Genomic DNA, 14,763 nt, shown 5'->3' on the forward strand with positions numbered 1-14,763 from the left:
TGGTCAGCGCGGTCTCAGAAATCCCAGCACCTCTCTGAAAGGGCGCTTTTCCACGCTTTCCCCTGCTACCCAGGCCAGCTATCACATCTTGGAGGTCCATTCTTCCCCTGGCATCCCTGGTGTTTATGAGCCCCCTGGCTGCACTGTGCTGGCTGTGCTCAGTGTACCTCTTCTCACCCACAGATCTAAAAGCGATGTATTCACCGGTGGGCATAAAATACATCCCCTTTTACAAGGGGCTGCCCTGCCGGTGGGACTTTCAAAGAAGCTCCTCTGCTCCCACTGAATTTCACAGCGGACCAGCTGCTGAGATGTGCCCGAAGCTCGGAGCAAGGCAGTGGCAGAGCTCCCCACATTTTCTCACCAAGCCCCCAGATGCACGAGCATTCATGCATGTGTTCACAAATCCAGTATCTTGGTCTGGCAGCCTAGCCAGGGGTCATGCTGCCCCTGGTTAATTATTGAAAGGCTACTAACCTCAAAATGTGGGGGGAGTGAGGAAAAAATAAAATACAAATAAAATATATAAATACTTTGTGATACAATGAAGCCAGTTCCGCATCTCCTGCATCGTTTGGTTAAGTACGGAACAAGTAACATGATAATACAGAAATGTATTTGGTCAAAGTAGGCAGTCAATATTTTTTGATAAAATACATTCTATATTAATGCTCATTCACATTTAATACACACGTCAATTACGTTTTCTATGTATAAAATTCCAGTTTATTGTTAGTGCTGCCTGGTAGTGCTTCAGTTCGGCAGTGGGGGTCCACACATTCAGCTCCCAGCGGCGTGAGAGGGGACACGAGCGTGCAGCTCCCTGCAGGGCCGAGCCTTGTGCACCCTCTGGAGTTTTGCTTCAACAAGATCTTGCTGGCTGCAGTGGGGATTTTGCAGGGCTGGGAGCTGCAGAAGGGTCCCCAGCTACCACGCACTTGCATTCTGGTGCAGAGGTCACTCCAACAGCATATGGCATTCCAACAAAAAAAGTGAGTTAGTGAATGCAGAAAATAACGTATCTACATAATTTACAGCTTTACGTTTGCGTACAACCATATTAATGCTCAACTGCTCATTAACAATTCAATCGATAGCTTGTGCTACTGTAAATTATTTCTTGCTTGGCATTGCAGCAGAGGAAAGCCGGCCCCATTTGCTTCCATTTGCACGAGCCACAGCCGGAGGACTGGCTGCTACAAAGAGAAAGCTTCTCCCCAAGCACGGTTCTTTTTAAGGTTATGGCATCTTTTTGAGATGGAGAGGAACAGAAACTTAGGGACTTAAAGCAGAGATGGAAACCACTGTTCTTGCACTTTATTTCCATAAGCGAAAAGCCTATTGCTGCTGTACAGTGTTATACAATGAACTGCCACAGTTCTCACGTCACTAGTCCATAGAAATTGTGTTGCAACTATCATGTTTATGCCTGCATGCCGAAAGAATGTACAAAGTTTCATTAAGCTCTGTTTCTCTTCCACTGTTTTAAAAATATTTTTAAACTTGTACTTTTAAAGCATTGCAGACACTTTCTGTGTGTAATTAAGTACCACACACCATTCTGGCTACGGAAGGTCTTTGCCCCAGATTGGAAAAATCAAGTGCTATGCATCTCTCGGTCCATCATCAGAAATGTAAACCCCCAAGAAAACTTACTCTGTTAAGGAACTTTGAAAAAAAAAAAAAGTCTTTCAAAAAGTCTATGGACAAGGAGACGTTGCTACCAACAGGGTTTTCAAAATTGCATGAGTTGTTTCTGGGAGTTGTCCAAGCATTTTCTCTTCACTCACTTTTTGTTTTTTATAAAGCTAATTCTGTATAAAAGGGCTTTTGAACTGTGTGGCCTTCATTTTGCCATTAAAAAATGAAAAAAAAAATGAATTAATTTAGAAAGATTTTGATCTATTACAGAAAATAGCTGTCTTATAACAGAATTGCTTTGCTTCTTATATTTTGAGTACAAAAGACATGTAAATAAGAGACCCTGCATCTTCACAGTCTGGCACTCATTGGAGCCACTTACACCCATGCAAAGTAGGTACAAAATACGAGGGGCCTTCCTGCTTGGGTAGTATTTTAGCTCCCCTCCGCAGAGGTGGAAATGCCCAGATCAGCTCAAAGGCCCAGTGTGAGGAAAAACTCCAACACAATGTTAAGAGCCAGATGCTGGTTTATACCCTTATGGCTTCCAAGTTAAGTTGCACTTCAATTGGCAATGCTGCAAGATTTACATAATAATTTACCGGTGTTTTAACAACAATGAAGCTTAGAGTTGGTTTTCATGCAGAAGTGAGATATGCAATGGCTGTTTTTAATTGATTGAATTCGTACAAAAACAGTATTTGGCTTTGGGTTACATGGTGTGAGAGTACCCAGGTTCATTATGATGTGTACTGTTGATACCAGAGCTCTAATTACTCCCAGTAATTAATCCAGTAACTTGTAAACTCAGGTGTCAGTAAAATGACATTAACATGTCTGACACAAATACTCTCTTGGATTTCCCACTTCCATCATTTTTGTCGAGCCTTCACGTGCACTTCTGCAGTACTGACCACTACTAAACTAATGTGTGTCTTTTGCAGGAGAAACCTCTCAAAAATTGGTGTTCTGTCTGGTAGTAGAGAGTCAAAAAACATAGCTGTTAAACTAAAAGTGCGGCTTGCATCTACTCTCTGCACAGACTTCCCCCGAGAGGTTACGTATGAGTACTCAGCACCCCAACCCCATGGTTCCTACATTCAAAGTACCCTACATTCGTGTCAGTGAATGTTACTCTCGAACACAAATCAAGGAGGGAGACAGTCAGCAACAAAACTACTTCTAGACTGGCAATGGCAGAATGCTACCAAGACAACTCCATAGAAACCCCACTGAAGCAGGAGCAAAATTCGGGTCGCTTCTTAGCAAAGCTCATCACAGATTATTTCTTTTTAAAAAAAAAAAAAAAAAAAAAAAGTAAAACTTTTATCCTGGTAGCCAGATATCCCCATGTGATGTGCTAAATCGAACAGGCTAGCGTGGGACCACCTGATCCCACCTGGTACCAAAAGATTCACGATTTTTCAGCTTCTCTGAAAATTACTGCTGACTGACACCCATTTGTTGGTGATCGGCTTCTGGTTCCTCTTCTTCCACATCTGCGTTATATTCTTCAAATGCATCGTCATCAACATCTGGAAGCCCAAGCAGCTACAAAGAAGAGAAAATACCGTGTAATAGCGAGTTACCCACTCATGCAGTTTTGCTTTAAATCTTCCCACAATACCTAGATGTCACTTCTTAGAAACCTCAAATCCTAGAATAACAGCATTACATAACAATCTCAACTCTCTTTCTCTCCCTCATGTGATAGAGAAAGGTTTGAAAATGCATCCTCACACCAAATTAAGTGCTCAGAGACCAGAAGATAAATAAAACCAAAGCAAAGCATTTTCAAAAAGCTCTGCCTTTTTCCCTGAGGTCATATCACAATTTTTTGAGCGTTTAGACCTGGCAGTGGTTTAACTTCAGAACAAACCATGATTATACTGTAGCAGTAGTTAACTTGATTTAAGATTGTGTTCAGTAACCATGCATAGGCCAAAAATTAAAGCATCCTCATGCAGAACTGGCTAGCGGGGAGTAGGTGGTGTCCCTAAAACCTCAAGGATCTCACCATGTTAATTGCTTTTTCTTGAACTCTTCACTCCACCACACCAGATGAAGACTTGCATGCTGGGTGAACCAATCTCCGTAACATACTATGTGTTCAACTCAAAGTTGCCCACATCCCTTTAAATTTCTGCAAATTAGATTTGGGCTTCTGAAGAACTGCCAGTTCATCCTCCTTGGACCACGTTTGGCTGCCTCCATCTGACGGCTCAGATCACTGCCATGGCATTTGTTTGCCACAGGAGAAGAAGCAAATAACAGTGCTTGAACTTTTCCCATCTCCTCCAAAAGGTTGCCAAGCCAACAGAAGTCAAGAAAACAGATAAACCAATTAATAACCAAAATAACGTATCTGTTCTGGAAATCTCATATTAGAATCCTATACTACCAGCTGTTAATATCCACAAGCAAAACCACATGCCAGTCATTACTGGGAATACTATGTATTTAGCTTGCCAGGGATGGAAAAGCAGCACAGACACGTGTGTGCGACACCCTGTTTGGAGTGTGACACAGCTGCTATCTCTCAAAGGAGACAAAACCAGAAAAATCACAAGAGTGATGCTTGCTCGGTGGTAGTATGAAAATCAGAAGGTTGTGACGAGACAGATTTTTAGGGATCTACACGAATTTAGTCCATGATTAACATTAAAAAGTATTTGGTGGACAATTACAGAGAATTAGCTTCCAGGTCCATGTGTTCTTCACTGTCACTGTGAAAAAAACATTTTTTTAGTTGCAGGGTTTCTCAGCAGCAAAATGGAAGGAGAATTTGCTGACTACATCCCTCCTTCGCATTTTAAAAATACTTACAGAGACCCCAGCTGATGTGTTCTTGTCTTCTGAGCAGAACAAACAGAAAAAGTACTCCCATGCATAGGTATTTTTCAAATCCTATGTTGAACTGCATAATGTGAATACGAAATGACACGGTTCATTTTCAGGATGTGGGGGCTTTCTTTCATTTTTAAGCTAAAATTAAAACAGTTTTTAAAATGTAAAAGCAAGGCCTGTAGACTTCTCTCTTTTTCTCTCTGTATTATTTTCGCTCATCTGATTTGGTGTATTCAAATTAGATTTGTGTGTCGTACTGCTCCATTTACATCAACCGGCAGAAAGAGCTTTGATCACTTTTTTTTTTTTTTTTTTGCCCAGCTCCACTAATAATTCCTCCCTGATTTGCAGGGAAATGAGCCACAGGATTGAGAGGCCCATTTTCATTTTATGGGATGCTGGAAGCCTTTTATGTGCAAAACTAGCACACACACACACAAAAATAAAAATCCACAACATACACCGCAAGAACTAAAAAGGCTCCCAAGCCTACAGGTCTCTGTTTTTCACACATCCCCCTTACTTTCACTCTCAGGACACCCAGCTCGCCTCTCCCTGGCATGGTGAACGTCAGGATCAAAGCCAACACCCACCTCAGGTAAGTTTTAAGGAGAGTAGGATGGATGGGGACAGGGTGGGATGCTCCTCCAAGGGAAGCACGGTTTTGCTCTCTCGTGGACATTTTGAAGTATGATTTTCCAAGACACCTGGCACCTCTGCCATCTCTCATCACCCTTACAACACTTACTGGTCTCTGCACTGCAGTGGCAAATCAGCCAAGATCTTGACCCCAAGGTGGAAGGATCAGGTGCAGAGAGCTCTACAAACATTTTGGTCAAAACAGGAGGAGGTGAGATAAAAGCTGGGGACAAAATAAGATGATGAAGGTGTGAGCTGACCCCAGACCAACTCTCATGTCTACTTCTAGTCCATATCTACTTCGTACGCTAAAGGATCATCTCTGTGGCAGACTGGAAAGGACTTTAATGAAAAGAAAAGAGAGAGCTGATCCATTAGCCAAATAGGCAAAGGGAACAACTGGCAGGTAAGGATGTGAGGAGAAGGACAACAGGAGGGTGGTGAGGAGGGAAGGACAACAACCAGCAGCTGCACAGCGTGAACAGCTCCTTATTCCTTCTGGCCAAACTACCCATCTGCTAGGTATGTTTCTGAAGTAAAGCGGAGGCCAATGGGACATATATGAATCCAATGAACTTGGCGTAAATGGCTTTTACACTGCAGACTCCCCACTTTGGACACAGGCTTTTAGACCAGAGGTAAGCTCAATGCAGGAATCCTGCTAAGTTTTATGACTCACTTTCTGGTTCTCTGCAAACTCTTAAGGTTAGTGCCATTTCCCTCAGGCATTTTTTTATTTTTATGTCTTTCTTAACTCTTTCAAAGTGCCCTGATACAAATAACCTAGTACTTTTAAAGTCACAGACTTGTGAAACCGGTGTGGAAATGCCTCCTACCAAAAGCTGACATACAAACACACTGAAAAATAAACTAAGAACAAGACAGAGCTTCAGCAGCTGATGAGATACCATCTGAGAGGTGATATGCTGTCATATCTCGATGTGACAGGATTTGTCTCCAAGCAGATATGCTTAGAAGCATAGACACCTCTGCCTGCTTCCAGGCACAGACATGGCACCACCGAGACAAGGGCGGTGGAGGAGCTGGGATGCTCTGAGGAAAACACTGTTATTTCTTCAAGGCGCACCAAAAGCCATTGAAGGAGTTAGTTTGGGAGATGGGGAGTGTTCACCAGTGACAGGTTCAAAAGCTGGCTGCGCTGTGCATCTGGGTGAGAGGCAGCATCAAAATCAACACCCCTTGCATTTACCCCTTCGGTCTCTGATAGTTTTGGAAAGCCCTGAATAAACAGATGACAAGGCAAATGAAACACCTTGGTGGAAACCAACATTTCCTCTGCTGCCTCCTGCAAAAAAAAATAGTTTGGCCTTGTCTAGAGCAGGGTTTAGAGGTGCAGTTTAGCTGTCATGGGTACACCAACACTTTTTAAAAGCCTTGTCTAGAATTTTCTCTCACAGTGGGCTTTTTTTGGATAGTGGGGAAGAAATGTCCTGCAAATGCACTGTTACCTCCAAGCTCACAGGAATGTTATTTAATTAACAAAATAGGTCTAGCACAGAAAGGACAGTGCAAAGGAGTTCTAAGGAAATAATTTCCCAATACTGATGAAGAGTGGTTTTGTTCTGATAAAGGCATGATGGTGTAAAATAACAGTTTCTATATATCTACTGTACCACTCTCCACTTTTTAAAATCTATCCTACCATGTGTGTACTGTTTTTAATAATTACAATCCAGGAAAAATGTCAATACATTTCTCATTAGACTTGTCAACACACAACCATACACTGAATGATAAAAACAGCTTCATTACAACCAATGCAAACCCCTCGGTACTAAGTCAAAGGAGAATCTCATAAACTATCTTTGTGGTACCTCTAAGAGAAAATGAAAAGGATGCTGTTCCTGAGTAGACAAAAGCACAATGAAATTCAATAGATTAGAAGCAAAACTAGAAAAATTATAAATAAAATTATAAATAAGATTTTTTTCAGAAGAGTGTTGATTTGAAGAAAAAACTGCCCAGTACCCTTTAAGTCATCCGAGGCCTTCACATCCAGACTAGATGTCTTTGGTAAAGATATGTTCCAGCTCCACCACAGCTTGTGTGCTTGGTTACAGGAATCATCGGGTGAAATCTGACATGTTAACGAAACGCCCAGACTGAATTAGCATAATGGTTCCCCTGGCTTTGAACCTTTTTATCCTGAAGTAGCTTAACTTGGTTTGACTGAAGCCAATTTCTAAGCAACATAAGCTACACTGAAATAAATGCGGTTTAAAATGAAGTAAGTGATCTGTACCAATTTAATTAAGTCTTTTTGAAGTCCTCTTCACTTAAACCAGTGGAAGTTTCTCCTCAAAGACACAGCTTTTCTGAGTGGGAGAAAACAGCTATGAAGATCCATGAGCCGAATATTGTTCTGGGAAGCATATTTATATTTTTGTATGTTTTCACAATTACAAGCAGCTGTTCTGAAGGATCAGATTTCCAGACTTTTCTAAGAAAAGTGTGCATCTGTTCTATTTATTTCCAGTCTCTCAGAGGATTTTTTAAAATTATGCTCTTTCATGTCAACCAGCTGCGGCTTTTCGTGGCAACGCAAGGGTGCAACGTGGGGAGGCCCAGTGTTTTCATATCACCACTCCCTTTCGCTCCAAATACTTGGGATAAATTTTCAGCCTTCGTGATTAGTCAGCCAGAAAAACAGAGGAGGGGAAGCTCTCTGCATGTTCACTTAAGTTTTTGGTCAGCTTTGTCACAGACATCAAGGGAGATGCAGGGAAGAAGCATGGGCCTAGTGATGAAGCTCCGCTCTCCTCTGCACCAGCCTGTTCATCCAGCCCAGGTCATGTCAAAATCAGTGAGTTACCAACAGTCAAGCTTCAGTTATTGTATTTGATTATTGCATCTACTGTAATTATTGCATTTTAGTAGTCCTTTCCAAAGGAGAGGCTGTGCAAGAGGAAGGTTTGGCAAAACAGATGGAGCACAACGGCCAGCCCAACAAAGTCACCTCACCCTGACAAAAAGATTTCCACCCCGACTAAGATTTCCACCCAAATCTTAGTGTTAAACAAGGACAGAGAAAGCTGAGCAGCCACAAACCAGTGAAAGACAAGAACATAAGCCTCCCTCCCCACCAAACCCAGCTTTGGCTCCGGCCTCTTCCCAAGCTTTGACTAAAATGGTGTTAGCAAGTATCAGGTGGCAGCCATCCTAAGAGCAAAATCTGAACCACCACTGGGGTCCTTGCAAAACTCCCAAATTACAGCACCGGGAAATAACACTGGTGCAAAGTCCTGACTCATGTCCCATTCCTGGGAGGCAGCGATGCCATCCCCATGCAGAGACTGTGTGCCACCGGCTGCAGCACCAGTTGGCTTCCCACCCCAGGCAGGCATCTCATTCTCTCGCATTCATAGCTGGAAATAAGAAGGCAGCTGGCTTCTAAGAAGCAATCTGCAAATGCCTGATAGAGACTGATGTGCTAACACCCCTGCACGCAGGCACTGACTGGAGAAGTAAGGAGAAGAACTACTTTGCCCCATCCAGTACTACTGTGCTGACAGTCACAGACAACTGACAGCATGTAGAAGTAAAAAAGAAGCACTTACGGGTCTGAAGGACTTGAAGACTTTTTCCAGTATTTCATGGAGCGTCTTTTTCCCACAGGAGGAGATGTAGTCCTGTGCGAGCTGCAGGAAAGGTAAGCAGTCCTCACTTTCACTCCACACGTGCTGAAAGCCAACAGCAACACAAGAAAGAGAAGGTGTTAACAGGAACCCACGCTGACCTCTCCACATGGTTTTATAAGGTGACAGGTTGTAAACATCTGCCAAAGTACACTGGGCCCCCTTTGGTTCGGACTTGCACTGTGGGCTGTTTCAGAGGCCAAGCTTCTGAGGAGGAACTTTGATGTTACTGACACCACGAAATGGAAGGCAGGGAGGGAAATCACACACATTTTACAAGTAGAGGTGTTTTTGTTTGATACTAGCCCTGCTTAGACCTGGAAGTCACATTGGGTTTTCTTTCGTTCTGCATCATCTGCTGCCATAAAGCCCTCAGGAAGAGCTAAAGCATCTCTTTGTCCTTCGGGTGTTGGTGCAAGGGCTATGTGACCCTGGAGGTAGAATTTGGTGTCTAACTCTGTTGATGATGCAGAAGAAAACAAGATGCAAAATAAAACCATGGACTGGACACAGAGCCAAGGAGAGACATTTGGGCACCCACAACATCCGGACACTTCACACTTTCCTCTCTTCCTCTCCCTGTTTTGAGGTTTGCTCCTCCTAGACCTTGGCAACCACAATTAAACCCATTTGGGATATTTCCTCTCATGTTGCTCTTACTTGAGACAGGCCATTTCCCCAGCCTGGCTCTAGGGTGCCTCTCCCCAAGATGATGCTGCTTCTGCTGGTATGATGTTGTTTGAAACGGGGAGCTGGTGAGCAATGGGGGAAGATAACAGATATCTTAGATAATACTGTGTCTTGCACAGAAGGGCAGCACACAGCACAATTTAACGTGCACTTTTAAAGAACTTCTTTTTGGAGACATGGTGCACAGGACTGTCTTAGCCTGCTAAACAGAGAAGCCTAATGCTGCAGGAATGGTTAGAGGCTCTTATACCTCTATTTTTGCACAGCAATTCTTTTCCCCAAAGTGCTGTGCAGCTTTTTACTGTGCTATAAACAGCAAGTTATGCTTCAACGGGGACAGGGGAGGGTTACCCTGAAGCTTAACTAACATTCAGGGAAAGAGCAAGAATAACAGACATTTCCATCCCCAACATAGGGCTTCCACGTTGCCTGCCTGCTCAGTGGTGAACACCTGCCAGGGATGCAGTTTTACATCTGGCTAAAGGAAACACTACTTAATACCACCTAAGTTGTGTCTTTAAGACAAAAACTGTCGCTGATGTGCTACTAACCTCACTTAACCTGTATTTTCTTTACTGCTTGTTGCATTTACAAGCTTAACCATAGCAAAATGTTTTGCTCAGAAAAAGCTATGTCTTATTGAGCAGGTCCCGCTCTTTCCATGTACCCAGAGTAATATCGTAATTACCAGTCTGGCAATAAAAATGGGTTCTTTACTGCCTTGCCAACTCTGAAAGACACATACCACAAGTCTCATGGTATTTCATGCCATCTTACAGCCGTGGGCCTTGTAATCCTATAAATATACAACCAAATCTCGGCTTCTCTTTAAAAAAAATAAATAAATCTGGCTTCATGATTTTTATGGCCTAAAAAGGCAGAAGGTACATCAAATGGACTCAGATGAACCCTCTTTTAAACCTCTTTTAAAAATACCAGATGCACTCTCTTCAAAATCGCAGCGTTTTAAGAACAGCCTCAAGATTTTGGAGGTCTGGCCCATGATCTCTTAATAAGCAGGGTTAGCAATAACCTTTTTATTACTTCTAATCCTTGTGCCAAACTTAAGGGCTGGATGTTAGAGATTGGCAATTCATGACTCATGCTAATCCTGCTTTAATTGTTTATATGTATGAAATGACCATGAGTGTTAACATCCTGATTCTTGTTTAAACTATGGCCTCTTTCGACTATCAGAGCTATACACAGGGGCTTCCCTACAAATGAAAATCAGGCCCTGCCCGTTTATAATTAATAGCTTGTTTCCCAGGGAAAGTTAACCCCATGTTATCCTACCATGCTTTTACAAAGTCTCTTTTTTACATCACACCACATTTTGGACTGCAGTGTGAATTGGCCAGCAGTAACACAGAATGAGATGATCTAGCAGAAGGGGAAAACCTGAGTAACTCGATCATTTAGCCTCTGAAGGGACTTATGCATCACATCATAAGGCAAGAAGCAAGAAAGGCTTCCGCCAATTTGCACGCCAGCAGAAGATTTAAAACTTTGGCTGTGGCAACAAGCACGTGATAAAAGGTCTCAAACACCATTAGTGAGGGCATCTCCTTTGGGAATGGCTTGACCATATCTCCTCCCCTCAATGAAACACCTCACCCATGATAACCACCAGCATTATAACACCTATAAATTCAGCTGCATCTTCAGATCTCTGTGGACGTTCAGTGCTGCCCTGAGACAGCACAGAAGCTGCAAAAGGAATTTTGGCTTCTCGAAATCAAACAAGGAAAACAATTTGAGGATTCAGCTCCTGCTTAGAAAGCCAGAGCAGGCAGTGAGACTGCACGTACAGAGATGCTTTTCCTGGAAAAACCCTGGCGCCTGAGAACTTATTTGCAGCAGGCTGCTGGCACTCTGGTGGACCGCAGCACTCGTCCGTGGCTGTGCAATTAAAAAAAAAAACATATTAACCTCATCACTAGAGTATGTGTTTTTCAAGCTTGCCCAGTTTTGCTCATGGTTGCTTTGTGTCACTACAAAAGCCCATGCAGCCACCAGCATCCACCTCGTCTGACTCAGGGTCGGGCTGAGTTACTCCGTTCAGCATCCGTGCACAGCACGGAGCTGAAGCTATCCACGGGGCTGCACCTCGAGGGGCTTGTTTCCCCTTGTGTCCTTGGATGACTCGGTGATGCTGGATGACACAGCCACTTGCTGCACGACCTTGTTCTAGCCTGTGGAACATGCTAGCAAAGCTTTATTTCTTATTATTCTTATTTTTGATGAGAAATATTCAGATTCTCTACCTCCATTATAAAATATTTTGCAGGAAATCTTGCAACAAGGTGGCATAGTATTTTTATTTGCCTTATCGGTCACTTTGAATAACAACAATAACAAGGTGACCAAACAAATGATAGGCTGTAAGGAATAGCACCTCAACCTTATTGGATTGTATAGGCTATGCCTATACAATCCAATTAATCCGATTAATTATGAACCTCCATGAACCTCAGGATCTAACCTATACATAATTTAGCTGTCCAAAATACTGATTCAAAGAGTTGTCCAGTTGGTGCTGAAAATTGCAGTAGGCATCTAGACAGGTCTGCATGTTAAAAGTCCTGGCCCAAAGACACCTTCTCAGGAAATTAGTATTATACGATTGTTGTGATCTAGAATCTCTGGTATTATACAAAATTCAACTTTTATCTCCCAGATTACTTCTTGGCAACCTTTCTCAGTCTTTCTCCTCCTCCCTTTTAAACTCACCATGCTCATCATTTCCTCCTTATGAGGGAGTTATCATGGACTACTCTGGCACCTCCTACATAGTTTTTTTAAGTCACAGTATTATGAAATAGGACATAAAGAAAGAGAACAAGGGTACCAGGCACCAGATGCTTATTAAATGTGAGGCTCCTTTATAAGACTTACAGGGTGCAAAAAGACCATAAAGTGTGCCACTGTGAATTCTAGCTACATTTCCTTTTACCTTCACTCTCCTCCATGTTAACAGAGCCACACAACAAGGCTCAAGTACAAAGGAGAATCAGTCCCTTGGCTTGCATTAAGTCTCCTTAAAATAAACTTTAGCCTGTAATTGCGTGTAGAAAGTAAACTTATCTTCTAAGGAAATTAAAAAAAAAAAAAAAAGGAAAAGGAAAATGACTGCATAAAACAAGACAGCCAAGCTGGGACCATAAATGAAGCATCACAGTGCACTAGGAGCAGAAAAGATGATGCTGGTGAACCAGTTCATTAGTGGTTCTTAATTGCATTAGAGACACCATCAAGAGGAAAAGAATTAAGAATTACACCTACCTGCCTATCTTCAAAGTCTTATCACTAGAAAAAAGTGCCTCAAGTAATAATGCCCCAAAGGACAGAAGTTGGCCCTTATACTCAGTTTTATTACTGGAGGCTTTGGGTGGGGAGTCCTTCCTGCAGCAACCCTGGAATGAAAATATTTGCCAAACAAAAAAAGGGAAAACATAGTTGCAAACCCATCAAAATTGGCCTCTGATGGAAGCATGGGAGCAGGGTCTAAAACTACTCGAGCTTTTGTTTTTTTTTAAGCTGACTAGGTTGTGTTTTGAGAGGGTTCTCTCGATTACCAGGCAGTATAGAACGAAACAAGACACATCTAAGAAAAATAAGGAGCTTGCTTTGCCATTTCCGACATCATTAGTGTCCAACAACAACTTCAGCCTAGTCCTGCAGCTGGCTTCACACGCATCCTTGCCCAGGGGTCCAGCGGGCACAGCCCTGTCTAGACAGGGGCATCTCCAGAAGGGAGCGAGCACAGGGCTTGGTGCAGGGATGCGGGTGCTGGGTTGTCCCCTGTGCCCCGAGGTGGCCCCCTGGCAGATCCAGGCCTGCAGCTGAAGGTCTCGCGTATCTCTGGCAAACGTGTCAGCCAGCTGCAGATCCCTTCTTTCATAATTCAGCCCGACACAACAATGAACGTCCCGCTCGCCGGGATCTGCGGTCTCCGGGTTGTCCCTTTGCCACTCTTTGTTCCCATTAGCCCAACTGTCAAATCGCCCACACCTGCCACCAAGGGAATTTCGAGGCACATTTCGAGCGGGTCCAGGGGTGGAAGTTGCTGCAGGAAGGGCGCGAGGTATGATGCCCCAACCATCGCTGACGAAGAAAAGCCTTCACCAGCTCTTCACCACCGCTCTGCTCCTGCTGCCCCCGTGCCGGGGGGCACTTTCAGACTCGCTGCCCTCCTTCTGCCCACGGGGGCAAGGGGAGAGAACCCCCCCCCCCTTGTTTCTTTCTGCACAAACTTGCTGCTCAACTCCTCCGGGAGCCCGGCGGGGAGGGCACCGCCACCTGCCCGCTCCCCCCTGCCACAGAGGGGGGCTGCCGGCCGGGTTCCCCCCTCCCTGGCCCTGTGTGGAGCTGCGGGGAGGGGGGGGGAGGGTGTTGGGGGGGTGCTGTCATCCCGACTCCATTTTATCCCTGCCCATTCTCCATTTGCCGTGACAGCCCTGCAAGCCCCCAGCCCCCGGGGGGAGGCCGGGGGGAGGCAGCAGGAGCGGCGAGGCGGGGAGCATCGCGCCCTCCTCCTCCCGGCCTCACCGGGCCGGGTGATGGGGGGCAGAGGAAAAGGGGGTTCCGGGGATGGGGATGGAGACGGGGGGTCCATCGCCGGCCCCCGCCCGCGGGGCCGCCCCGCACCGGCCGCGGACTCCATTTTGCGGCTCTCCCTGCGCGCAGGGGAGGCTCCGGGCCCCGCAGCCTCCGGGGCCGCCCCCAGCCCCCCGGGGCCCCGTCCCGAAGCCGGCAGGACTTCCAGCGGGGGGATCCCCACGCCTCCCCGTGACCCCCCCTCACCCCCCCGCTCCCCAAGCACCCTCCCCACGCCCCCGCGGGTCACTCACGAAATTGTCGCCGCAGGCGGCCTCCGGGCAGAGGACGTAGAAGGAGACCCCGGGCTCGGCGTAGAAGTCCATGCGCCGCTCCGTCTCCTCGGCGGCGATGAGCTGGAAGGGCGTGCGGGCGCACCACCGCTCCGCAGCCTCCGCCAGCGCCTCGAAAGCCATCGCCGGCGATCCGAGAGCCGCGGAGCAGATCCGCGGACGAGATCCGCGCCCCCGCCCCGCGCCCCCGCCCCCGCCGCGCCCCCGCCCCGGCCGAGGGGACCGGGGTGGCCCCCGGAGGCAACGAGCAGCTGGGGGGGGGCACCCCCAAAAACAGCCCTGGTTGGAGAAGGAGGACGCCTGCAAAGCCGCTTCCTCGCTTTTTTTTTTTCCTTTTTTTTTTTTTTTCTTTCTGTCTTTCCAGATATTTTTTTTTATTTCCCTTTCTGTGTTTTAAA

At 45.3% G+C, this 14,763-nt stretch overlaps 1 protein-coding gene across 1 annotated transcript; it reads right to left on the minus strand.

Annotated features, from left to right (window-relative positions):
- Window positions 1-703: 703 nt before the first annotated feature.
- MTURN (maturin, neural progenitor differentiation regulator homolog) lies at window positions 704-14,557 on the minus strand. The gene is made up of 3 exons (XM_035317905.1): window positions 14,327-14,557; window positions 8,706-8,828; window positions 704-3,192 (listed from the first exon to the last, which is right to left on the minus strand). The coding sequence occupies exons 1-3, from the start codon at window positions 14,486-14,488 to the stop codon at window positions 3,082-3,084; spliced, it is 396 nt and encodes a 131-aa protein (XP_035173796.1). The 5' UTR covers window positions 14,489-14,557; the 3' UTR covers window positions 704-3,081.
- Between the last annotated feature and the right edge of the window lie 206 nt (window positions 14,558-14,763).

The sequence above is a fragment of the Oxyura jamaicensis genome, chromosome 2 (assembly GCF_011077185.1).
Source record: "Oxyura jamaicensis isolate SHBP4307 breed ruddy duck chromosome 2, BPBGC_Ojam_1.0, whole genome shotgun sequence".
NCBI classification, from domain to species: domain Eukaryota; kingdom Metazoa; phylum Chordata; class Aves; order Anseriformes; family Anatidae; genus Oxyura; species Oxyura jamaicensis.

Bases quoted from the DNA above. Each gene is read 5' to 3' on its own strand.
- MTURN (XM_035317905.1), bottom strand. From the start codon at position 14,488: ATGGCTTTCGAGGCGCTGGCGGAGGCTGCGGAGCGGTGGTGCGCCCGC. The intron at 8,829-14,326 runs GTGAGTGACCCG...GTTGGCTTTCAG, and splicing joins CCGCCTGCGGCGACAATTTC to CACGTGTGGAGTGAAAGTGA. The intron at 3,193-8,705 runs GTAAGTGCTTCT...TCTTCTTTGTAG, and splicing joins TCTTCAAGTCCTTCAGACCC to CTGCTTGGGCTTCCAGATGT.